The following is a 24,941-nucleotide window of genomic DNA, read 5'->3' as shown; positions in this document are numbered from 1 at the left end:
ATCACTGTAAATTAGGAAAAATCAATTGATGATGTAAAAGTACATATTGAATCACCTGGGTAGATAGAAAAATCTATCTTAAATTATTAAATATATATTATTTTCTCCTTAAAGTAGCTTTTTCTTAAAATTTCTCATTTATATAGCTAGAGAAATGCCTTTGAGTGATGAAATTGCTGTTTGACCGTTTTGCTTTTGTTTTTCCTAAGTCCATAAATTATACCTGCATTGCATATGTGGCTAGGGATGGAGGAAGGATTCTTACTCTCTAGGACTGTCTTCCTATTCTAGCAATCATCTTTTCAAGTTTATAACATTTTACTCCTATCTGAAGTCTTTATTCATATCTGCATCCTTTTAAAATATATTCATGCCCATAAATCTTACCCAGGTGTTTCTTATATATCCTACTATGACATTCTTTTCTTTCACGTGCACCATTCGTCCAGGCTCCTTCCATCTTGACTCATATTCTCCTGATTTAGGCAACTAATCTCACTTATCCATTGTTAGTTTTCAAGGATTTGAGATCCTAGCTGGCATCTGACAGAGGCCTCAGAATCACCTTTATAAACAAAATGTGAAACTAGGTAAGAGTGATATGCTCAGTTTTCTAGCATTGTTTAGCTTTATCATCTATAGTTATGAATATTCACATGGGAAAGGATACATAAGTAATATCAAACCTTTGTCTTTCCAAATATAATATTGTAAATAAATTTGTTGATTGAAGTCACTTGTTCATCTAATTCATTTGTAGTAACTGATTCTACAGAGATCCTAAAATAGGATTCTGATTATTCTCTGTAGTTGTATAGCTTAGAACCAACTAATCCATTACAAAACATTAGAATGATGTCAAGATAAACAATATACATCTTTTGTGTGCACCTCAAGGCCCTCTTGAGGAGTCATTTCTTTTCTCTGAACTCCTATAGCACTTTATTGTATCTTCCTTCTGGCTCTGGTCACTCCTGCACCTTCTTCACCTCCCCTTTGGACTTCAAGTGTGGAAGATTGAGTTAATCATACTTAATTCCTGGACTTTGTCATCATGGTTCTGCTCTTGTTTTACTTTGTTCCTTTTTATCCTTCTTTCCATGCCCATACTTCCCCTTAGGCAGTCATTCTAATGTGTTTGATTTGCAGATTCTTTTGCTCTTACAAGTTCTTATAAAATGTTTACTACTTTATATATTTTTTAATTTACATAAATGGTATTATGCTATAGATCCTGTTTTGTTTTTTACTTTTTTCACCAACACTGTTTTTAAGATCTATCCATATGTCTACCTCTAGATTGTTTCTACCTGCAGCATACATAGTGTTTCATCCTGTATATCCTCTGTTTTTTACTTGTCCTTTCTCTCAGTGATGGGTACCCAGATTGTTTCTCATTCCCCACCACCACAGACAATGCTGTGGTGAAAATTCTTGTACAGTCCCCTTATGGATCTGTATGAGAATTTCTCTGGGATAAACTCAGGAGCAGAATTGCCTGTCATAGGAATGCGTAATGTTTATCTGACAAAGTACTGTGAATACACTCTTTAGAATGCTACAGCAGTTTACACTCCCAGCAGCAATGTGTAAGGGTTACTGTATTATACGCCCCCATCCCATTTCCATATCTGCCAATGCTTGGCTTTATCCTTTTATTTGGATTTGTACGTTTTAATCTCCCCTTTTAGACTGTAAGCTCCTCGAGGGCAGGGTTTAGGTTGCTCGTCTTTGTATGGTCCACTATGGCTTGCTTGTACTAGACGTTAAATATTTGTTGAATAAATTAATAATGCCAGGCTAAGAATATACATTATTCTGAAGGCAAAAGAAAGTTATTAAGAATTTTTTTTTTAATGTTGGTGCAGTTGTTCTTTTTTTTTCTTTCTTTTTTTTTTTTTCTTTTTGGCTGTGTTAGGTCTTCGTTTCTGTGCGAGGGCTTTCTCTAGTTGCGGCAAGCGGGGGCCATTCTTCATCACGGTGCGCAGGCCTCTCACTGTCGCGGCCTCTCTTGTTGCGGAGCCCAGGCTCCAGACACGTAGGCTCAGTAGTTGTGGCTCACGGGCTTAGTTGCGCCGCGGCATGTGGGATCTTCCCAGACCAGGGCTCAAACCCGTGTCCCCTGCATTGGCAGTCAGATTCCCAACCACTGCGCCACCAGGGAAGCCCATGAATTTTTAAGAAGAGCGACATTATGATTAAAGGGGATGTTTAAGAACTTAATCAAGAAGTACTATTTTAGGGCTTCCCTGGCGGCGCAGTGTTGAGAGTCCGCCTGCCGATGCAGGGGACACGGGTTTGTGACCCGGTCTGGGAAGATCCCACATGCTGCAGAGTGGCTAGGCCCGTGAGTCATGGCCGCTGAGCCTGCGCGTCCAGAGCCTGTGCTCCGCAACGGGAGAGGCTGCAACAGTGAGAGGCCCGCGTACCGCAAAAAAAAAAAAATAAATAAAGGAAGTACTATTTTAGACTGCTGGGGAACAGATTGAAAACAGAACTATAAATGTAAAGTAAGCATTAGGTTAACATGATGCTTTATATCCCAGAGTTGTTTATTGGAGTAGGTAACATGAAAAGTTCTCGTTTTAATATCAAATCATTAAAATTGTATAGAAAAATTATATGTATAGTGAATGAGGTTGAGTGTTTCTCTGGAAATTTTACTACTAATATTCTCTAGTTTAGTAGATTTCCATTAGTAATCATGCTTATGTGGATTTATTTATGTCCAAATTTAATAATGTCTTTTAACATACAACTGCTTATGTCCACCTCATTTCCTCACTCCCCATAAAAAAACAAAGGCCATGTTCTAAGCTGTCTCTATATGGTGGTTTCCTGTTGCAGACTTTTTTATTAATGGAGGAAAAGTGAAAATTGAGGAAGTAGGGTAGAAACCAAACCAAAGAGATAAGATAGTAACTTTACCTGTGTTCCTAAATATTAATTTATGATATCACTCAGTGCTACCAATGAGTAGACAATGAATAGATTTATATATTTCTATCTGACAGTGGGCGATGTCTGAGGAAGATGGAACTCTTTTATATTCTGGTGTCTTATACTATTACCTTCCTAGAGACTGAAAATTTTGTTGCTAAAAGGACACTTGTTAACATACTCTACGTTTCCCCAAAACGAAGGTGTTTCTTCAGCTTCTAGGAATAATTAGGTGACATTTGTTTTTTACCAACATGGCTTAGTTGTGATGTTGTAGTTTGTATTAGTGCTTTGATGTGTATCTAGGCAATCCCACTAACTCCATGGATACAGATACTCAGTCATTGTCTATTTGCGGAAGAACTGCTTTTTGTGCATTACTTTCACCATCCTCTGTTCTTCCTGCTACATATATTTTGGGCTTTTTGTCTATGTTCAGTTAAATAAGTTACTCTTTGTAATCTTGTGCTCTAAGCTTTTTGTATTTATTTGTTAACAAGATACAGCCTTTTCTCTCTGTTATTATCCTCAAAATTCTAGCCTTATTTTGGATTATCTTACTATTATAAGATTTTAAATCTGTGAATGTCCAATGTGGTCATAATTAATTACCAGTCTGAGTAGTGTTGAGCTCTTACCTAGTTTTCTTAATCTTAAATACAAATTACGAAACACAAATTACAAAATACAAAAATTATACAAGGGTGTTTTAAAATAATGTTGGAGGAACATTCAGAACTTCTTTGCAGAACTTCTGAATTTACTCTGCTGATGTCATTGAATTTGTTTCACAACTGAAAATTTCCTTGCTGGGCTCGCAGATTTATACATTGCTATTTGTGGCGGTTAAACTCCCTTTTCCTACCAATGATTGTCATTAGGTACTTTGAACAAGTAAAGCAAACTATTATTTCCTATATGATCTTGCAGAAATAGTTATAAAATTATCTCACAAACTAACGGCTTTTGCTCTGAAAGGATAAAGTCTGTTCCCACCACTTTGCTCAGATAGAAGTATAAAATTGAATATGGACAATACATTTTGCTGGATTTTGCCTTTAAAAAATAACTAACTAATCATTGCAGCTCTATTTACAATAGCCAGGACATGGAAGCAACCTAAGTGTCTATCATCAGATGAATGGATAAAGAAGATGTGGCACATATATACAGTAGAATATTACTCAGCCATAAAAAGAAACGAAATTGAGATATTTGTAGTGAGGTGGATGGACCTAGAGTCTGTCATACAGAGTGAAGTAAGTCAGAAAGAGAAAAGCAAATACCATATGCTAACACACATATATGGAATCTAAGAAAAAAAAAGGTCATGAAGAACCTAGGGGTAAGACAGGAATAAAGACACAGACCTACTAGAGAATGGACTTGAGGATATGGGGAGGGGAAAGGGTAAGCTGTGACAACGTGAGAGAGTGGCATGGACATATATACACTACCAAACGTAAAATAGATAGCTAGTGGGAGGCAGCTGCATAGCACAGGGAGATCAGCTCAGTGGTTTGTGACCACCTAGAGGGGTGGGAGGGAGGGAGACACAAGAGGGAAGAGATATAGGAACATATGTGTATGTATGGCTGTTTCACTGTGTTGTAAAGCAATTATACTCCAATAAAGATGTTAAAAAAAATAAAATAAAACATTCATTAGTATTAAAAAAATAATAACTAAGTCTTTAATAAAGTAATTGCAGTGATTTTGGAACTGTGGTTGTCTGACCTTGTTAAAGACAGTATCTCGGAAAACCTGTTAGACTTTTTTTGATAATAACATGTTGCAAATATTTGAGCTACCTGCAGTTTTGAGTTCTCCTGTTCTAGCAAAAAAAGCAGTGAAATCTCTTATTTTTTTGTCCAGTAGTTTTGTCACCCTCTTGCAGTTCTGAGCACTTAAACATCTAATGGATTATTTTTTTCCTTTGGACCTAAGAATCATTTTGAATGCATTGGATGAGCTTATTTTTAAATCTGAAGTTACATATGTTATTCATATATATTGACTACGGTCCTTAAGAATAGACAACTGTTTTTTATCCGGTTGTTTTTTTTTTTTTTTTAACGGTACGCAGGCCCCTCACTGCTGTGGCCTCTCCCGTTGCGGAGCACAGGCTCCAGATGCACAGACTCAGTGGCCATGGCTCACGGGCCCAGCCGCTCTGCGGCATGTGGGATCCTCCCGGACCAGGGCACAAATCCATGTCCCCTGCATCGGCAGGTGGACTCTCAACCACTGCGCCACCAGGGAAGCCCCCCAGTTTTTTTTAAACAGCTTTGTTGTTGTTTAGTTTACACACCATAGAAGTTCACTCATTTTAAATGTACAATACAGTAACTTTTAGAAAATTTACATAATTGCATAACCATCACCTCCATCTAGTTTTGGATCCATCACTCCAAAAAAATCTCTCATGCCTGTTTGTGATCAATCCTCATTCTTACTACCATAATCCAGGCAACCACTATTTTCCTTTCTGTCTCTATAGATTTGCCTTTTCTCTATAGATCTGTTATAAATGGAATTGTACGATATGTGGTCTTTTGTGTCTGGGTTCTTTCACTTAGCATAATGTTTTCAAGGTTCATCCACGTTGTAGGCTATATCAGTAGTTCCTTTTTATTGCTGAATAGTCTCAGTTCTTCCTAAGCAAGATCAAGCCTTGAATTTGCCTGTAAGTAGTTATTATATGTTTCCTCCACTTTATGCCCAGATGTTAGGATTGTTAATATTGATAATTATTTTGCCGTGAGGGGAGTAAATTAATTTAAGTGTGATCGAAAACCTTAAATTAATATACAGTTACTTCATTTTTAACATACACTGTCAATATGAGTAATCCTATATGGGAAGTCTGATTTTCTCCTAGGTATTATTCATTGTTTCTCTCATAGACTTTTACGTGAAGAGTTTATTTAAACTCAGAATAGTTGTCCTTTGTGATATAAGTTTAATACAGTGTTCAGGTACAGAAGTGTTTAAGACTTAATTAATGAAAAATTTTAGAAGGTTATATCTTAAAAATTGATTTCAAATTATATTTTAATATAATAAAGAAACATTTTGGCAGTTTGAAAGACACTTTTCCCTACTTTAATCTACAAGTTACAGTTTCTTGCAGTAACCTGTACTAATATTGTAAAAAGAACAATTGGGCAGTTAAGCCAACATTAATGATACCCTCAACATTATTTTGATACTGCTTTAGATTTGATATACTTTAAAAAGTCCAATTAAATAAGCAGAATTTTGAGGTTCTTTCCTCTTTGATTTCCTTTTCTCCCTAATCCTGTGTTTTCCAAAATCATCCAATCCTATAAATATTAGATTTTTTTAATTGAAAAAGTCACATTTTTTGAATTGGCAACATCCCCGTTTGTGCTATGTAAAATAGATGAGTCTGGTCTTTAATCTACCTACAACTGGTGTGAATCTCTATAGCATTAGTTATATGGGTTTTGGGAGGGAAGTATGTGGTGGGGGGTGGTGGAGGGAGGGCTGGGATTTTTTTTTTTTTTTTTTTTTTTTTTTTTTTTTTTTTTTTTTTTAGCATGGCACATTTTCAAACATTTTTCATGTGCTTAGGTACATCCAAGCAGAAGTCCAGTTCCCTGCAGGTAGCAGATCAGGACGTACTGCCACCTTTTCACCCATACCAGCCTTTGGAGTGCATAGTAGAGGAGACTGAAGGAAAACTGAATGAACTGGGACAAAGAATTAGTGCTATTGAAAAAGCACAGCTTAAGTCATTGGAGTTAATTCAAGGTGAACCTCTGAACAAAGATAAGATAGAAGAACTTAAAAAGAACAGAGAAGAGCAAGTCCAGAAGAAGAAGAAAATACTGAAAGAACTGCAGAAAGTGGAAAGGCAGTTGCAGATGAAAACACAACAGCAATTTACCAAAGAATACTTGGAAACCAAAGGTCAGAAAGACACAGTATCTCCACACCAGCAGTGCTCTCATAGAGGAGTCTTCCCAGAAGGGGAAGGAGATGGTAGTCTCCCAGAGGATCACTTTTCAGAGTTACCTCAGGTTGACACAATCTTATTTAAAGATAATGATGTTGATGATGAGCAACAGTCTCCACCATCGGCAGAACAAATTGATTTTGTCCCAGTCCAGCCTTTATCATCTCCACAGTGTAACTTTTCCAGTGAATTAGGTTCTAATGGGACAAATTCTCTTGAACTTCAGAAAGTATCAGGTAATCATCAGATTATAGGACAGCCTCAGATTGCTATTACTGGACACGATCAGGGGCTGTTAGTGCAAGAACCAGATGGACTAATGGTTGCAACTCCAGCCCAGACGCTTACCGACACTCTTGATGACCTGATAGCAGGTGGGTTAAGAAATATACCTGTAATAATTTCTCTTTAATCTTTGTGCTCAACTTCTTTACATGACTTTCCAAAAACACCAACTTGGTATTTTTCCATTTTAGAACTATCTTTATAAAATTCCTCATTTCTTGAGGTGTTTTGGAAGTGAATTTAACTAAACACTAACACACAAAAGTGTGTTTTCCCTCTTCTTTTTTGTTGTTTGAAAAAGCAAAGAAATAAAGTTGCCATGATCCTTTATTTTAGACCTTTGGTATAAAAATCACCCTGTGTTGTATCTTGGGTAGGAGATCTCAAAATAGAATTTTTTTGTAGGCTTTAGAGATAATCATATAAGATTAGACATTTAATTTTCCTGCTGGTGATTTTCATATTTGGAAATCAGAATTCTAAATCGCATTGCTTTTTATTTATAATTTTATTAGATCAATTTAAATATTTCTAATTAAAAGGGATGTTCAGAAAAAAACTGTAATCATTCCATGTTTTTAAAATATTTGTGGTTAGAAGATCACTGTCAACTTGATAACGATTTGGAGACTGGGATTTTTGTATTAACTGTCTTGATGAAAGCACACAGACACCACACAGACACAGACACACACACACACACAGCAAAGCAAAAAAGAAACCAGCCTTATAAACTTACAGTATATGTTTCTGTTTATTGTTGTGTGGAAAATTACAACTAGATATGAAATGAGGTGCACAAGTTTACTTTCCGTTTCATTGTCCTTGCAGCAGTGGGAAAACAGTGCAATTAATCATTTACCTTCCTAAAGATGGCTGGTGAAAGTATCACCTCCATGAGAGCCCAGTTCAGAAATGCAGCCAGAATGGCTGTTGACAGTGGATGAAGACCAAGAACTAAGATGTAGCTGGAGTGATATTCAAAGGCAGGCCAGTCCTCTGTCTCTTGATTGCAACATTTTTTTTCTTTACTGTTGTCTGTTTCTTCTTGTCATATTCTCCTCCCCTCCTCCCATCCCAGTTATGCTATCCCAGTTTCCTTTCTTCTTTTGTGAGCCTTTAGTCTTCCTAATCTTTACTGAATCTTTTAAAATGTGGAGTAAGATTACTTAATTCAGGAATTTTATTGGGCATGTGTATGACTTCGAGTGGTTATAGAATTGTAATAGTGCCTTTGAGGCTCCTCTGATATGTAATAGGTATTGCTGTGCAGAGGAGGAATGTCTTAGTTTTCATAAAGAAAATAAAAATGCTGGGAAATGTTTTAAGGAGTTAGATTCTTTATTCTTTACTTTTGTTTTTTATATCTTCAGCCCATAGCCACTTAACTCAAATTGACTTTGTGCCATTAGCATTGCAAGTTGTTATAAATTTTGAATAAACTCTTATAGTTCATTTATGGTTCTGATTTCTAATCTGGTAAAAGCAGATATTGGAGTGTGAAGTATGATTATAAATAATAATGATGAAACTGGTGACCTGAGAGTAACATTTTTAAGACTTAGGGTTCTATAAATATCATTATAATGTTCCTAATTAAGTACTCAGTTTGCAGTTATGAAACCTACATTATTGATCGGTTTAGTTTGTTGGAACTTAGGACCTGTCCTTTTTTTTAAAGGAGAAACAGCTCTAAAGGGAACTTGTAGGTGTTAACTTTATGGTAGTATTTACTGCTGTTTCTTATAGAGGAGGTCAAATTCTGGTTATTTCACTGAAGTATTTGTTAAATTGAAATGACCTTTTACAAAGTTCACATGACACTTCAAAAATTGGTTTAGAAAACATCTTTTAATTATATTTAACATTAATATAAATGAATAAAATTTAATTTCTCTTAGACATTAATGTCTAGTGACAGTTGGCCCACCATATTGTACAATATTCTTTTATTAATATACTTCAAAGTATAAATCTGTCAATACATTAAAAATTACATATTTTTTTCTCTCTCTTTTTTTTTTTTTTTTTTTGGCTGCTTGGCTTGTGGGATCTAGTTCCCCGACCAGGGATCAAACTCAGGCACCCAGCAGTTACAGTGCCTAGTCCTAACCACTGACCCTCCAGGGAATTCCCTAAAAATTATCTTCGTTTAAAAATTTTTTCATTTTGCTGAAGCTTACATTTTAAAATATATAGCAATAATTAGATTTTCTTTGTTCAAAATGATGACTTACCTCAAAATTTAAAACTTTATTAAGTCTAAGTTTCTCTTAATTGAAGATGAAATAAATAAGAATGAATTAGGTAAATACCTAATTCTATGATTTTATGATATGTTAATATACCAGTAGAATTATAGATCAGACCAAAGATATAATTAATTTTACCTAAATTAAATCTAGTTATCATGACTCATAGTTAATAAAAGAGAGGAAGAGAGGTTACTGTACATCTTACAATTTTACTTTAGATAATATTCATATATAATAGCAATAAGTTTCACTCTTTAAATATAAGAGTATTTTTCTTTATTGCTGTTCTACTCTCAAAATATTAGTCATGATAATGAGTTGGTTAGATACATAATTTATTAATGTCATAACTTGACTAGCTGACTGACAGCCATAACTATATAGTCTTAAACATATCATACTTGATATAGTCTCAGCCAGAATATATGTATACTCTTGATTGGAAGCATGGTTGTTCAGGTCCATTTCTTCTGAAATTAAGTGTCAGGCTTTTAGAAGTTATCGTAATAGCAAGTGATTCTCAGTTCAGATGTCTAGAATTAAGGTCTGAAAATAAAAAGCAATTTAAAGAAATTCAAAATAGCTTTGACCATTGAGCAGTTCTAGAAACATCTAGTAAAATTTTCAGTGTTAATATATAAAGAAGCTTCGTTAAAAAATCAACTAATACCACTTTATATACATTTATTGCGCACTTACCATGCACCAAGCTCAGTGCTAAATGCTTTTATATACATTATCTCATGGGCTCTTTATAGTAATACTATAAAATAAGTCCATATCCCATCTCTGTTTTTCTGTTGAAAACTGAGGCTAATGGAAATTAAGTTGCTAGTAAGTGTTAAGATTCAAACTCAGTTCAGCCAATTTAAGAACCTTAGAAGTAATATGCATGCATCTGATTCAACTTGACCTTCTGAGTTTATATTAAAGATATTATTTCCTTAGACTTCTAAACTCTACTAAATAACAATTTCCCTTATTGTTTTTATATTAAGATTTGATGTGCATGTAAGGTTTAATATAGTTTTGTGACTTGAGAACATTGTTACTATTGTTGACATCTTAATAGGCTCTCTTCAAACAAATTCCAATTCCATAGTATCTTGCTTTAAGTAATCCTGTGGTAGTCATTTTAGGCTTAAGAATAAAAAAGTGATTAGGAAATTATCTTTGAGGGAATTTACAGTAAAATATCTTTAAGTAATAATTTCTAATAGATGTTAATATTTTATTTATAGATTGTTATTTATATGGAACTATTTAATAAAGTTACTATTATCTAAAACAGATTACAGTGATTTAATTTCTTAAGGCCTTGCAACATAGTTTACATATACCTAGTATCTGAGATGTTTATGTAGTAAAGTTTATTACTATCTTCTATATTGCCTACAAAACTATCTTAAATTTCATAAAGAATTAAGTAAAATATTGCACTTATTTAGTTCTTCTATCACCCCATTTTAGGATAGTGCATAAATTTAATTTGAATTATGTAGTGACTTTGGTGGTAGTGATCTGTTTTGGTCATTTTCAGAGACATTTTGTTCAGAAATAGAAAACATTTTAGGATTTATGAAAAAAATTTCATAGTCCTGGTATAATTTTATCTTCATAAAACCTTTATTCCACATGTACTTTTAAAATCTTTGCTACTTTCTAGTTTTATCTTTAGAACTTTTCATATGTAATTAATCCTATTAGAGTCATCTCTGTGGAATGTTTCTGATTGTCATTATTACAGGAAGGAAAAAATGTCTTGAGGATACTGTTGTACAAAAATGTACAATCAATGTAACAATACATTTTTGGTAACAGAGCTGTTAAATGTACAAAAGTATTTTTTAAAAACTAACTTTGTAAAAAAGTCTTTTATAACATCACATTCTGGCATAGCACTCTAGTCAACTATTTTAAATTTTTTGAATATCTGTTTATCATAATAACAAAAAGAGATAACATGAATAAACAAATTTAATGGTAGAAAAGTAATTCTTTAGTAAGATATATGTTGATAATTATATGACTACTGTTAAAATCTTACTATTACAAAGGTGCCATATATCAATGTTTAGTGTCTTGTTTCTGGAACTGTTTCCAAACATATCAGCTGTTTTGAGGAGGCATAACAAAATACTATCTGCTTTTAATTCATTCAGTGACAAAAATTTTTAAAGCTTTGTTTTCATTGTGCGTGTTCTTACAGGCAAAAAAATATTTATAATATTTTTATTTGTATCCATATTAGTTAAATTTTGTATATTTATGTGGTGACAGAAGCTGTAGAAATTCATATTATCAAGATGTGATTTAATATATATTTGTTGAGAGGGGGGAGGGACAGCTCATGTAGAAACATGTCTGAACATCTTAAAATTTGCTATTATTTAAAGCATACTATTAAATACAGTGTAGTACTATAATAATAGTGTAGTACTATTAGCATACTACACTTATCTTTCATACTTGTGATCAGTATCCTTGATTGGGATCCAGTCATATCAAAATTCTAGAGAGAAAGCATTCTCCAATCCTTGAAATGCTTACATTTTTCTTTAAGACCTGTGTGTTTTTGATTGACTTTTAGTGTGGGTAAGAAGAAGTTATTGCCATCATTGAAACTTTGTTGTCTTTTTCTGTATTATTAATGATTATATGTTTTTTCTGAGTTTTTTCTTTCTTGAGTGAATTGTAATGTTTTTATTTTTCAATGCAGTGATTAATAGTACTGAATCCTATAAAATACCTGATAATTATATATACTAGGCACTTACCATACCAAACACTGTGTTAAATACTTTTTGCACATTTCTCATGGATAATTCACAACATCCCTCTGAGATAGGTCCTATTTCCCTCTTCATGGGGCAAACTCCATCTCATGAAAGAAAAGAAATATGCAGAGACATAAAGATATAATTTCATTTAATTCAGTTTCAAACACCAGATTTTGAGGTCCCAAATAAAAGTTCCAATGTTCATTTTTAAAATAGTTTGATTTTCAGACATTGATTCATTTTAGCAAATTTTCAGAGTAAATATTGAATTTTAAAAACACATACGCTCTGCTATTTATGTGAGAAATATTCTAACTTGTTCTTCCCCTTTTTCTGCTGCTTCTGCTTCTTTTTTCCTTCTTTTTTTTTTTTAATGCATTGTTCTCAGGATGTTTTTATCTAATTGCCTTTTACAAACAAAATTCCTTTTTTTTTAATTGGAAACTGTTTTCTCCCTATTGACAGTATAAAAGGCTACCATTTGTTGTATACGCACTAAATATCAGGTACGATACTCGATATTTTACTTTATTATCTCAAGGGGTTTTCCCAACGACCTTACAATGGAAGTACTGTAATTATCCTATTTTACACATAAGGAAATTGAGGTTCAGAGACGTTAAATTACTTGCCCAAGATCAGAAAGTCATTGGTAGAACTGGGATTCAAACATATGTCCATCTGACTCAAGCTTGTGATTTAACTACTACATTATATTACTGCTATAGAATTTTCCGTTTTCTATGTTTTTCTGTACACAAATGACATTACTCTTTTTAGTAGAATTCAGCAATATGAATATTGTTTTTCAGCTGTGAGTAGCAGAGTGCCCACTGGTTCAAACAGTTCCTCTCAGACGGCAGAATGTCTTACACCTGAGCCGTGTTCGCAGTCTCCAAGCAATGTGGCTTCCCAGTCTGTGCCTCCTGTGTATCCTTCAGTTGACATCGATGCACATGTGAGTAGACTGCTTTATTTATTTATTTATTTATTTATTTATTTATTTTATTTATTTGGCTGTGTCGGGTCTTAGTTGCAGCATATGGGGTCTTCGTTGTGGCATGTGGGATCTTTCATTGTGGCGCGTGGGCTTCTCTAGTTGTGGCGCGTGGGCTCCAGAGTGCCCAGGCTCAGTAGTTGTGGCATGTGGGCTCTCTTAGTTGTGGCCCACGGGCTCTAGAGCACATGGGCTCAGTAGTTGCGGCGCGCAGGCTTAGTTGTCCTGCGGCATGTGCGATCTTAGTTCCCCGACCAGGGATTGAACCCTTGTCCCCTGCATTGGAAGGTGGATTCTTAACCAGTGGAGCACCAGGGAAGTCCCTAGACTGCTTTATTTAAATTTATTTTGCACATTCTGATTTTCTTTGTTTGGAAAGGGAAAGATTCATTGTAATTAATTGTGAAAATAAATACTATTTGCTCTTCAATCAATAACCCCATTGTAAACAGAAAAAAATCTAAGTTTTTTTTCCTTTTCCTAGACTGAGAGCAACCATGACACAGCATTAACACTAGCTTGTGCAGGTGGCCATGAAGAACTTGTATCTGTACTCATAGCGCGAGATGCTAAAATTGAACACAGAGACAAAAAAGGTAAGAAATGTTAGTGAGAAATAAAGTTGGAGAGTAATTATATCAGAAAACAATTTGTTTTTTACTATCAATAAGTGGTTCCTAGACTATTCAGTGAAAGAATGGGTTCGCATATTTCAGTTAAGAATATCTGGATTTGTTAATCTACAGAGCCAAATTATTCTTCAAAAATTCAAAAATTAGACTGTAGATCATCAAGGAAGCAAGTTGTGTTTAGCTTTCTCCTTAATCTAAAAGTAGAGCATGCAGAGGTATCAAAGTTTATTATGAGTATAAACTTTAATAGTTTCGTTTGACTTAGCATTTTCTTTTTATCAGGGGTTTATGGGATTTTGTCACTAACAAATTAGGGTTTAAAGCAGTTTTATGTTAGATGATTATAAGTATCTGCCCTAAAGACCTTTTCCTACTAAAATAACAGAGAATTAGAAACAGTGCCTTAATATGTTAAAAAACACAAATTTGACTGAGATTTTTATTTTCTGATTTAGGTTTCACACCACTGATCCTGGCAGCAACAGCAGGACATGTTGGAGTTGTTGAAATCCTTTTGGATAAAGGTGGAGACATAGAAGCACAATCTGAACGAACTAAGGATACTCCGCTTTCATTGGCATGTTCTGGTGGACGTCAGGAAGTATGTTAATGTTAATTTTCATTTTGTAAACATTTTACTTGTATTTTAAATATGCATATGCTTAGTAATTTAGCTACATGAATAAAACTTGCATGTGTTTTGACATGTTCTATATATTAAATTTAATGAGAATAGTAAATGCCGTTTTAAAGAATCTGTTTCTTGCCTTTCAGGCAAAATAAAAATTCCCATCATCCTTACGTTTATTGGGATTCAATAGAGCACGGTCCTAACACATGAAATGCAAATTTATCACTCAATAATTGAGGAATAGAAACAGTAACAACTTGTTATTTCAGTATGATTGGAATTTCATAGCTCTAAATTCCTTGATATGAAATTGAATTCATTTCTGTAGTGCTGATATTTGAATATTTAGGGTTTAATTAAAATGTTAGGTATTTAGACAAGGAAGTTGTAGGTCCCATTTCTTTGTGCTTCCTTCATTATAAGATGGACCCTTGGTGTAAACTAGATTTCTCTGTTCATATTTTACTTTGTAGGTAGTAGACTTGCTGCTGGCTCGGGGTGCAAATAAAGAACATAGAAATGTGTCTGATTATACACCACTGAGTCTAGCTGCATCTGGAGGATATGTTAATATCATTAAGATTCTGCTTAATGCTGGGGCAGAAATTAATTCAAGGTATCTATCACCTGTTTATTTTATTACTCATGATTAGTAAATTATTACCTTGGAATTAAGTGTTTTCCCCTAAATATTTGGACAGATACCATTTTTAATTAAGATAGTACTAAAGTTGCAAGGCCAACAGTTATTCCTATAATGTACTTATAAGTAATCAAAGCTTACTTCAGCTAACATTGCTGTTTTTAAAGAGGTTTCATTTCAGAAAACACTGTTATATATAGTTGGAAATTTATGGCCTCTGAATAGGGATTATGTTTTAAATTGTGAGATTTTCCTACTTCTAATTATTAGTCTAAACAAATAAAATCTATTCATTGGAGTTAGAAACCTTTCTTCTTACTGAAACTTTTTCATTTTTTATGTTCTCTATGCTTTTTAAGAAAACAATAGGCAACATATTATTTTAATTTTCTAAGCACATTTCCCCCCCTTAGGACTGGGAGTAAACTAGGTATTTCTCCCCTGATGTTGGCTGCAATGAATGGACATGTTCCTGCAGTGAAACTGCTGCTTGATATGGGTTCAGACATTAATGCCCAAATAGAGACCAATCGGAACACAGCTCTCACCTTGGCCTGTTTCCAAGGACGAGCAGAAGTAGTGAGTTTGCTTCTGGACCGAAAAGCCAATGTTGAACATAGGGCAAAGGTAAGCATTTTATAACTTGTCCTCTACTTCAGATATATTTTTAATAGAAAGAGCAACTTAAATTGAATGTACTATTTTAAACTGTCATAAGTTAAAACTGATACCCCAATGCAGGACTGGAGAATAGTGCTATACAATGTGTCACTGACCATTGGTCAGTGGCACAGTATCACCATTCATGAATTTTATTAAAGACAGTGAAGAAAAATAGAATCAGTACTTTTTTCCAACTTCAGCCTTGAGTGGCTTAAAGAACTCCTTTAATGAGGCATGTGCTTACCATTGGTAAAAACCCCAATCAAAAAAATTGCTGCAGGGACTTCCCTGGTGGCGCAGTAGTTAAGAGTCTGTCTGCTAATGCAGGGGACACGGGTTGGATCCCTGGTCCAGGAAGATCCCACATGCCACAGAGCAACTAAGCCTGTGCACCACAACTACTGAGCCCACGCACCACAACTACCGAGGCCGTGCGCCACAACTACTGAAGCCCACGTGCCTAGAGCCCGTGCTCCGGAACAAGAGAAGCCACCACAATGAGAAGCCCGTACACCACAACAAAGAGTATCCCCCACTCGCCACAACTAGAGAAAGCCTGTGCAGTAACAAAGACCCAATGCAGGGACTTCCCTGGTGACACAGTGGTTAAGAATCCACCTGCCAATGCAGGGAACACGGGTTCAATCCCTGGTCTGGGAAGATCCCACATGTGCGCCACACTACTGAGCCTGTGCTCTAGAGCCCACAAGCCACAACTACTGAGCCTGTGTGCCACAACTACTGAAGCCCACGTGCCTAGAGTCCGTGCTCCGCAACAAGAGAAGCCACCGTGATGAGAAGCCTGCACATCGCAACAAAGAGTAGCCCCCGCTGGCCACAACTAGAGAAAGCCCGTGTGCAGCAACGAAGACCCAACACAGCCAAAAATAAATAAATAAATTTGTTTAAAAAAACCAAAAAATAAAAAAGACCCAGTGCAGCCATAAATGAATGAATGAATGAATGAATGACTATTAAAAATAAATTGCTGCATAGATTATACAATTAAGACAACTAAAATCTAATCTGACCACGACAGATTACTTTTTGTATTACAAGTATTCAGTGTGACCCATTTATCTAGTAGAAGTCCTAAAGAAAGCCATATTATTTTGGTAATGATACCAGTAGGAAAAGTCTTCTGGTGAAATAAATGTTGGAGACTAATGAGCAAAGACACATGCATAAAATTTATAAAATCATATTTTAATCTATTTTACCCAAGTTTGAGTAGCATTTAAGGAATTTATCCTGGGTAATTTAGCAAACTGCCTTTTCAGATAGAGTATATTCTAAACAAGGTAGAGTATATTCTAAACAAAGTTTTCCCATTGAACACTGTGCCATATTTAATTTTCTTTTTATTTGTTTTAATATTTCTGCTTGTTGTGCAGAGAAGTTATTGTCTCATGTAAATTTATAACAGTAGAGATGTTATGAAATTATTTTTTTAGCATGAAATTGTTTATTTTTTAGCATATTTTTTTTTATTTTTTAGTATAAGAGAAATCATTCTAGCATGTCTAACTGAACCTAACAATTTTCACTTGCTGTTTAGTAAAGCTTAAGAGTGAATGTTGCTTAGCTCTCTTGTGAGAGAAAATCAGAAATAGAATACACTTATAAGTCAATGTTTCAGTCCCTTAAAGAAATTAATATAATTTACTCACATAATTTTTTGGTTTAAACAGACTGGTCTTACCCCCTTGATGGAAGCTGCTTCTGGAGGATATGCAGAGGTTGGAAGAGTTCTCCTAGATAAAGGAGCAGATGTCAATGCCCCCCCTGTGCCTTCCTCAAGAGATACTGCTTTAACAATAGCAGCGGACAAAGGTCACTACAAATTTTGTGAGCTCCTGATTAATAGGTTGGTAAATTTTATATTTATTTATAGAATTTCTATGATCCCTTTCACTTTTCAGAGCCTTTACAGTTAATAAAATTGTTTTCCTTTATTGACATTTTAAAGAACAGATTATTTGTATGATATTTTATAAAAGATGAAAGACAAATTAGAGAAAAATAGAAAAAGTCAGCCTCTTCTCATAGGAAATAAACTATATTAACATTATTTGATTCTTATAGGGGAGCCCATATTGATGTTCGTAACAAGAAGGGAAACACACCACTTTGGTTGGCATCCAATGGTGGTCATTTTGATGTGGTGCAGTTGCTAGTGCAAGCAGGTGCTGATGTGGATGCAGCAGATAACCGGAAAATCACACCTCTTATGTCAGCATTTCGCAAGGTAACTTGATGTGGGGGAAAAAGGATAGAATTTGTTTAAAACTACTAAATTTTAAGTTGAAATCGTGAGAAAGATAAATTGGTCTTGAGGAATTGACTCTGTTTCTATATACAAACCTTTGCTGTCTTTCCACTTTCTTTGTGGCCAAATCTAAGAGCTATATGGTAGTTCTCTATAAACAACTTGGTTGTTAAATCACTTGGTGTCTTGACTAGTTTTGTTATGTTTTTGTACATAAAACGTGAGATTTAAGGACAGATATTATACGTAGATGAATGTTTCCTCTACCTAAAGAACAAAAACAAGTGGACTCTCAATAAAAATTTATTATACCTCCTGTATATATTAAGCCTTACTTACCTGCTCTATTTTACAAAGCTTTCCCATTGCAGTTGTGATAAAATGTAAACTACTTAATTTAAAGTAGTTTAAAATTTAAACTACTTAAACTACTTACAACTACTTTGTAAGCCCTGCATGATATGGCTCATGCCAGCCTCAGACCAATCATTTCTACTCCCCTTCCCCTTTGGTCACTATACTTCAGCCACTGGCCTAGAATGCACTAAATTTTTAAATTCCTGAGGGCCTTTGCTCACTGGTTTTCTTTTCCTGAAATGTTCTTTCCCTTACTCTTCACCTGGCTCACTTCTCTTCATCCTTTAATATCTACTCATCCTTAAATATCACTTCTCAGAAAGTCCTTTTCTAACTCCCAATCTGAAAAGTTTCTCTTGTTCTCTTTTATAGTTCACTGTTATTTTCCTTATCTCATTTTGTAATTACACATTCAAACATGTATTACTTTTTTAATGCCCATTTCCCCAGTTAGACTACAAGATCTATGAAGGCTAAGATTCATGACTATCTTTTTCACCAGTGTTTATACCCAGTTGTTCAGCTCAGTGCCTGACACATACTAGATGGTCAGTAAATAGCTATTGAATGAGAGCAGTGTAAGTTATGAGTCTTTAAAAAAATCTTAAATATTTCCCTTTTTTTTCAATTTTTTCTTTCCTTTTAATTGAGGTATAATTTATATATAGTAAAAACACAAATCTAAGGTACATGGATTTTGATAAATTCATACACCTATGTAACCCACACTCCATAAAGATATAAAATACTTCCGTAATCCTAGGAAGTTTCATCATGCCCATTCTCAGTTAATTCCCTGCCCCAGAGGCAGCCACTTTTCTGATTTTTGTCACCATCAGACTAATTTTTTTTTTTTTTTTTTTGTGCTGCACCGTGCAGCGTGTGAGATCTTAATTCCCCAACCAGGGATTGAACCCGTGCCCCTTGCAGTGGAAGTGTGGAGTCTTAACCACTGGACTGCCAGGGAAGTCCCCCCATCAGACTAATTCTTTTTTATTTTGCGTTACGCGGGCTTCTCACTGTTGTGGCCTCTCCCGTTGTGGAGCACAGGCTCCGGATGCGCAGGATCAGCGGCCATGGCTCATGGGCCCAGCCGCTCCACGGCATGTGCGATCTTCCCGGACCGGGGCACGAACCCGTGTCCCCTGCATCGGCAGGCGGACTCTCAACCACTGCGCCACCAGGGAAGCCCCAGACTAATTCTTGAAGATTAAACGAACTTTAGTAGGAGGGTAAACAATGCAAGTTTGGTTATGTTAAAATAGATGTACTTATAATTGATTACAGATCATCCAGCCCCTGATAACGGCATTTAGAAAGTGTTTTGCCTAGATTCAAGTCATAGAACTCAAGATAAATATGACAACCTACCTCGTTTAGTTTTGTAAGATAGAGCCAAAATAATGCTTTGAAATCTAGAGCATCCGCTTTGTTTTCGGACTAATTTCCCTTTTATTTTGAGATTCATTTCACATCACCAATTTTTATTTTACTAATTGATTTATTCTAGGAGATATATATTTTTTTAAGTTTGTCTATTTTCAATGGGACGTGGGAAGATTAAATTCAGGAGAAATGTCGTTTGGTCCACCATATATTTCCCAGCATGTTGTACTTATCGTTTTCTGTTTATAAACTCAACGCTGTTTTTATTTTCATAATTTCAATTTTAAGTTTAGTAAACTCTCAAGTGTTACTGTACCTTTTACCCTTAAGTTTTTAAGCATATGGGCCAATTTTCAAAGTATTCTTTTGTGTATTTTTTGTTATACTTCTTACAGGGTCATGTAAAAGTTGTTCAGTATTTGGTGAAAGAGGTCAATCAGTTCCCTTCTGATATAGAATGCATGAGATACATAGCAACAATCACAGATAAGGTAGGTTTAATATGCTGTTGAAGCACATTTTTGTTCTTTGTTGAATTATATGCCAGAGTATATGTTAGCAGCCCGTTCTTTTCATCCTCTATGAGACTGATCATCTGATTTTTCTATGCTTTAGTTTCCCCATTTGCAAATGAAGAATGGGTATATTTTTTATAAATTATTTTGAGATTTCCTTCCTATTATGGACCATAATTACAGTGACTGCAGCTAAAGTTTATTACTAGACTATTAGCCTGATTAGAAAATTTTCTAAGAACACAAACTTTTTAGAAAATGGTACCTTATTTTGATTTTTCAATCAAAGACTAGACTCAAAGGATAGCTTAATTTGGTTTAGTGAATATTCAGTAATTTGAGGCTTTAAGCCCTGAACTTTGGTATACTTATCAGCTCAAGTTTTATTGGCCTGTTTATGGGTTCCTATATTTATATAATTCCATTTTCCACTATAGGAACTGTTGAAAAAATGTCACCAGTGTGTTGAGACAATTGTGAAGGCTAAAGACCAGCAGGCTGCAGAAGCAAATAAGAATGCAAGTATTCTTTTAAAGGAACTTGATCTGGAAAAGGTGAGTGGGAAAAATAATTTTCCTTATTAGAAATGGTTGAAAATCTAGCAGAATAAATTTGCCACTGATATGACCATAATCTTAACAAAATCTCTTTTTAAAAAATGATTAATAGATTATCAAACTACCATCAATTTTTTGATTCTGACATATACATAAAAAATATTTTTAACCATGTAAGTGAGGAATTAGTTTCTGAGCAGATCACAATTTTCGAAATGACATTACTGCCTAAGTGGTTTTAATATTAGTCTGGGAAGAAATTTTTTTAAACATTGGAAATCTTTTGTTTATTATAAGATCCGGGCCATAAGTGGTTTATTAGATCCTTAATTAAAGAGTAAGTGTCTGAGTTTCCTAGGATGTGTGGTAGTATAATGGAAAAAGTTAAAAAAAAAAAAAAAGTTGCTTTTCTGAGGCTCAGTGTGCTTACCTGGAAAAGGAGGGTGGTGTTATGAACCCAGAAGTTATGTTAAAAGAATAAATAGCATAATCAAGTAGAGTTATTATAGGAATGCAGGAGATACCTTAATATTAAGATATTTTGTTGATGATAAAAGGAAGGAAAAAGATCATTTTGAGAGATGCTAAAATTTTGACATCAATTTTTAGTTTATTAAAAAAAAGCCAAAACTTGTAAGTTAAAAACAGAAGAAAAAATTGCTTACAAATCAGTGAGAAAGGGATTTCCCTGGTGGTCCAGAGGTTCAGACTTTGCCTCTAATCCCACATGCCTCGTGGCCAAAAAACCAAAATATGAAACAGAAACAATATTGTACAAATTCAATAAAGACTTTAAAAATGGTCACATAAAAAAAAAAACAATGAGAAAAAGATAACTTGCCCAGAATGAAAAATGATCACACAAATGGGCAATTCACAGAAGAAATATAAATGTTCAGTAAATAGATGGAGAACGCTCAACTTCATGAATAAACAAAGAAATGCACAGTGAAAGAGTGATTTAAATTTCTTTTACCAGATAAGGAAAACTTAAAATTTAAAGGTTTGATAATAGATATTGATGGCTAGGGTATGGGGAAATCAGCATTCTAGTATGATTTTTGAATGGTATAAATTAGTATAACTATTAATGGAGATGATTTGACAAATGCATTAAATTAAAAAGGGTGCATACTTTTACTCCAGTCACTCCTCCTCTAGAAATTTAGCCTAAGGTAAATACTTTGACAAATGCGCAAAGATGTGAATATACAAAAGGACATTCACTGTTAAATTGCTTATAACAGGGGGAAGGGTATAAACCTTAAAGTTTTATCATTAGGAAATTAAATAAATTTTAATACCTCCATGATAAACTTGATTACAGTTAAAATCAGAAGGGGGAAACTAATATTAATTTTAAAATGAAGTTTGAAGTTTGATGACTACTAAGGTCCCTCCTGTGTTCTATAATTTTTATTTTTGTGTAACTACCCAGGGATATGGTCAGCAATTCCTTAAACAGCCGTTTTGCTCTTATGCCAACCGAGGGATGAAACTGCATATTCAGTTAACAATTATTTTTTCTCTTAATGCTCAGCCCCTTTCTCATTTACATAGGGGGTTGACAAACTTTTTATTTTTTTATTTTTATTTTTTTTGCGGTACGGGGGCCTCTCACTGTTGTGGCCTCTCCCGTTGCGGAGCACAGGCTCCGGACGCACAGGCTCAGCCGCCATGGCTCACGGGCCCAGCCGCTTCGCGGCATGTGGGATCTTCCTGGACCAGGACACAAACCCGTGTCCCCTGCATCGGCAGGCAGACTCTCAACCACTGCGCCACCAGGGAAACCCAACTTTTTATTTTTTTATTCTTTATTTTTTTAATTTTAATTTTTTTGGTTTCGCCTCGTGGTTGTGGGATCTTAGTTCCCCAACCAGGGACTGAACCCAGGCCCTTGGCAGTGAGAGCGCAGAGTCCTAACCACTGGACCACCAGGGAATTCCCAACAGACTTTTTCTATAAAATGCTGAAGAGTAAATACTTTAGGCTTTGTAGGCCCATACAATCTCTGTCATAACTCCTTGACTCTGCTGTTGTAGCACGAAAGCACCCATAGACAATGCCTAAATAAATGTGTTCCAATAGAACTTTATTTATGGACATCAAAATTTTAATTTCATAATATTTTCACATGTCACCAAATATTCTTCTTTTTATTTTTTCAACCATTTAAAATGTAAAAGTCTTAACATTCAGGCCATAGTTTGCCAATGCCTGATTAGATAAATAAAAATGTTAAAGAGTAACTTATGACTCAGAATGGTAAATTATAGTTTTGAGGAAAATGCTTTACTTAATTACCAGGACAACTGGACTTCATTGACAGATTCTTATGGTGAGCCTTTTTTAGATAATTTCCATACAAATATGAGTAATTTGATGTGTTTTCTGTTTGTTTTGAATTTTCATTATGATGTGAAGTAACCATTACCATGTTCCCGTGTCTAAAAAAAATATATTTTCTAGTACTAACCAAAGCAAAACTATAAAGTAAGGCAAAAATAATTTCTATAATGGCCTCCTGTGGATATTTTCATAGTGGAATGTGTTAATACCTTATAAAAGCATAATAGCTGCGTTTTATTTTTTTTAACATCTTTATTGGAGTATAATTGCTTTACAGTGGTGTGTTAGTTTCTGCTGTATAACAAAGTGATACATACATATATCCCCATATCTCCTCCCTCTTGCTTCTCCCTCCCACCCTCCCTATCCCACCCGTCTAGGTGGACACAAAGCACCGAGCTGATCTCCCTGTGCTATGTGGCTGCTTCCCACTAGCTATCTATTTTACATTTGGTAGTGTATATATGTCCGTGCCACTCTCTCACTTTGTCCCGGTTTACCCTTCCCCCTCCCCCCGTCCTCATGTCCATTCTCTACGTCTGAGTCTTTATTCCTGTCCTGCCCCTAGGTTCTTCAGAACCTTTTTTTTTTTTAGATTCCATATATATGTGTTAGCATATGGTATTTGTTTTTCTCTTTCTGACTTCCTTCTCTCCGTATTACAGTCTCTAGGTCCATCCACCTCACTACAAGTAACTCAATTTCATTTCTTTTTATGACTGAGTAATATTCCATTGTGTATATGTGCCACATCTTCTTTATCCATTCATCTGTCAGGGGACACTTAGGTTGCTTCCATGTCCTGGCTATTGTAAATAGAGCTGCAATAAACATTGTGGTACATGACCCTTTTTGAATTATGGTTTTCTCAGGGTATATGCCACGTAGTGAGATTGCTGGGTTGTATGGTAGTTCTATTTTTAGTTTTTTAAGGAACCTCCATACTGTTCTCCATAGTGGCTGTATCAATTTACATTTCCACCAACAGTACAAGAGGGTTCCCTTTTCTCCACACCCTTTCCAGCAATAGCTGCATTTTAGTCAAACAAATGCCACATAAATCTATGGATTTGCCTATTCTGGACATTTCATATAAATGGAATCAGACAGTATTTGGTCCTCTGTGACTGGCTTCTTGCAATTCATAATGTTTTCACAGTTCATCCATGTTGTAGCATGTATCAGTACTTAATTATTTTTTTTTTTACTACTGCATAATATCCCATTATATAGATATACCACATTTTGTTTACCCATTTATTAGTTGATGGACACTTAGGTTGTTTCCATTTCATAGTATACCCGTTTTTTGTTTGTTTTGTTTTAACTTGGAACACTTCATGAATTTGTGTTTCATCCTTGTGCAGGAGCCCTGCTAATCTTCTCTGTGTTATTTCAATTTTTTTAGTATATATGGTGCTGAAGTAAGCATGGTGTACAAGTTTTTGTATGAATATGTTTTCATTGGGTATATATCTAGGAATGGAATTGCTAGATCATATGGCAGTTCTGTGTTTAACCATTTGAGAAACTTCTAGATTGTTTTCCAAGGTAGTGGCACCATTTTATGATCCTACCAGCAGTATATGAAGGCTTCGATTTCTTCACATCCTCACCATGATTTGTTTTTATCTGTCTTTTTGATTATAGCCATCCTAGTGACAGTGAAGTGGGTATCTCATTGTGATTTGATTTGCTTT

At 34.8% G+C, this 24,941-nt stretch overlaps 1 protein-coding gene across 9 annotated transcripts in view; it reads left to right on the top strand.

The window, feature by feature from the left end:
• The window catches only part of LOC309803826 (ankyrin repeat and KH domain-containing protein 1), a 124,136-nt gene that overhangs the window by 77,677 nt on the left and 21,518 nt on the right, over positions 1–24,941 (top strand). For 8 of the 9 annotated variants that reach the window (XM_082620597.1, XM_082620596.1, XM_082620595.1 and 5 more), the window contains 10 exons: positions 6,538–7,296; positions 13,055–13,200; positions 13,724–13,835; positions 14,327–14,472; positions 14,976–15,118; positions 15,559–15,772; positions 17,500–17,675; positions 17,894–18,056; positions 20,216–20,311; positions 20,773–20,889. In XM_082620597.1, coding sequence (XP_082476723.1) covers positions 6,538–7,296; positions 13,055–13,200; positions 13,724–13,835; positions 14,327–14,472; positions 14,976–15,118; positions 15,559–15,772; positions 17,500–17,675; positions 17,894–18,056; positions 20,216–20,311; positions 20,773–20,889 — 2,072 coding nt within the window. The remainder of the gene's footprint in view (positions 1–6,537; positions 7,297–13,054; positions 13,201–13,723; positions 13,836–14,326; positions 14,473–14,975; positions 15,119–15,558; positions 15,773–17,499; positions 17,676–17,893; positions 18,057–20,215; positions 20,312–20,772; positions 20,890–24,941) is intronic. The other variant, XM_082620600.1, reaches the window with a different exon arrangement.

The sequence above is a fragment of the Mesoplodon mirus genome (assembly GCF_964341445.2).
Source record: "Mesoplodon mirus genome assembly, chromosome: 5".
Classification (NCBI taxonomy): Eukaryota; Metazoa; Chordata; class Mammalia; order Artiodactyla; family Ziphiidae; genus Mesoplodon; species Mesoplodon mirus.
Note: the sequence above shows the minus strand (reverse complement) of the source record. Positions and strands in the feature narration are given on the sequence as shown.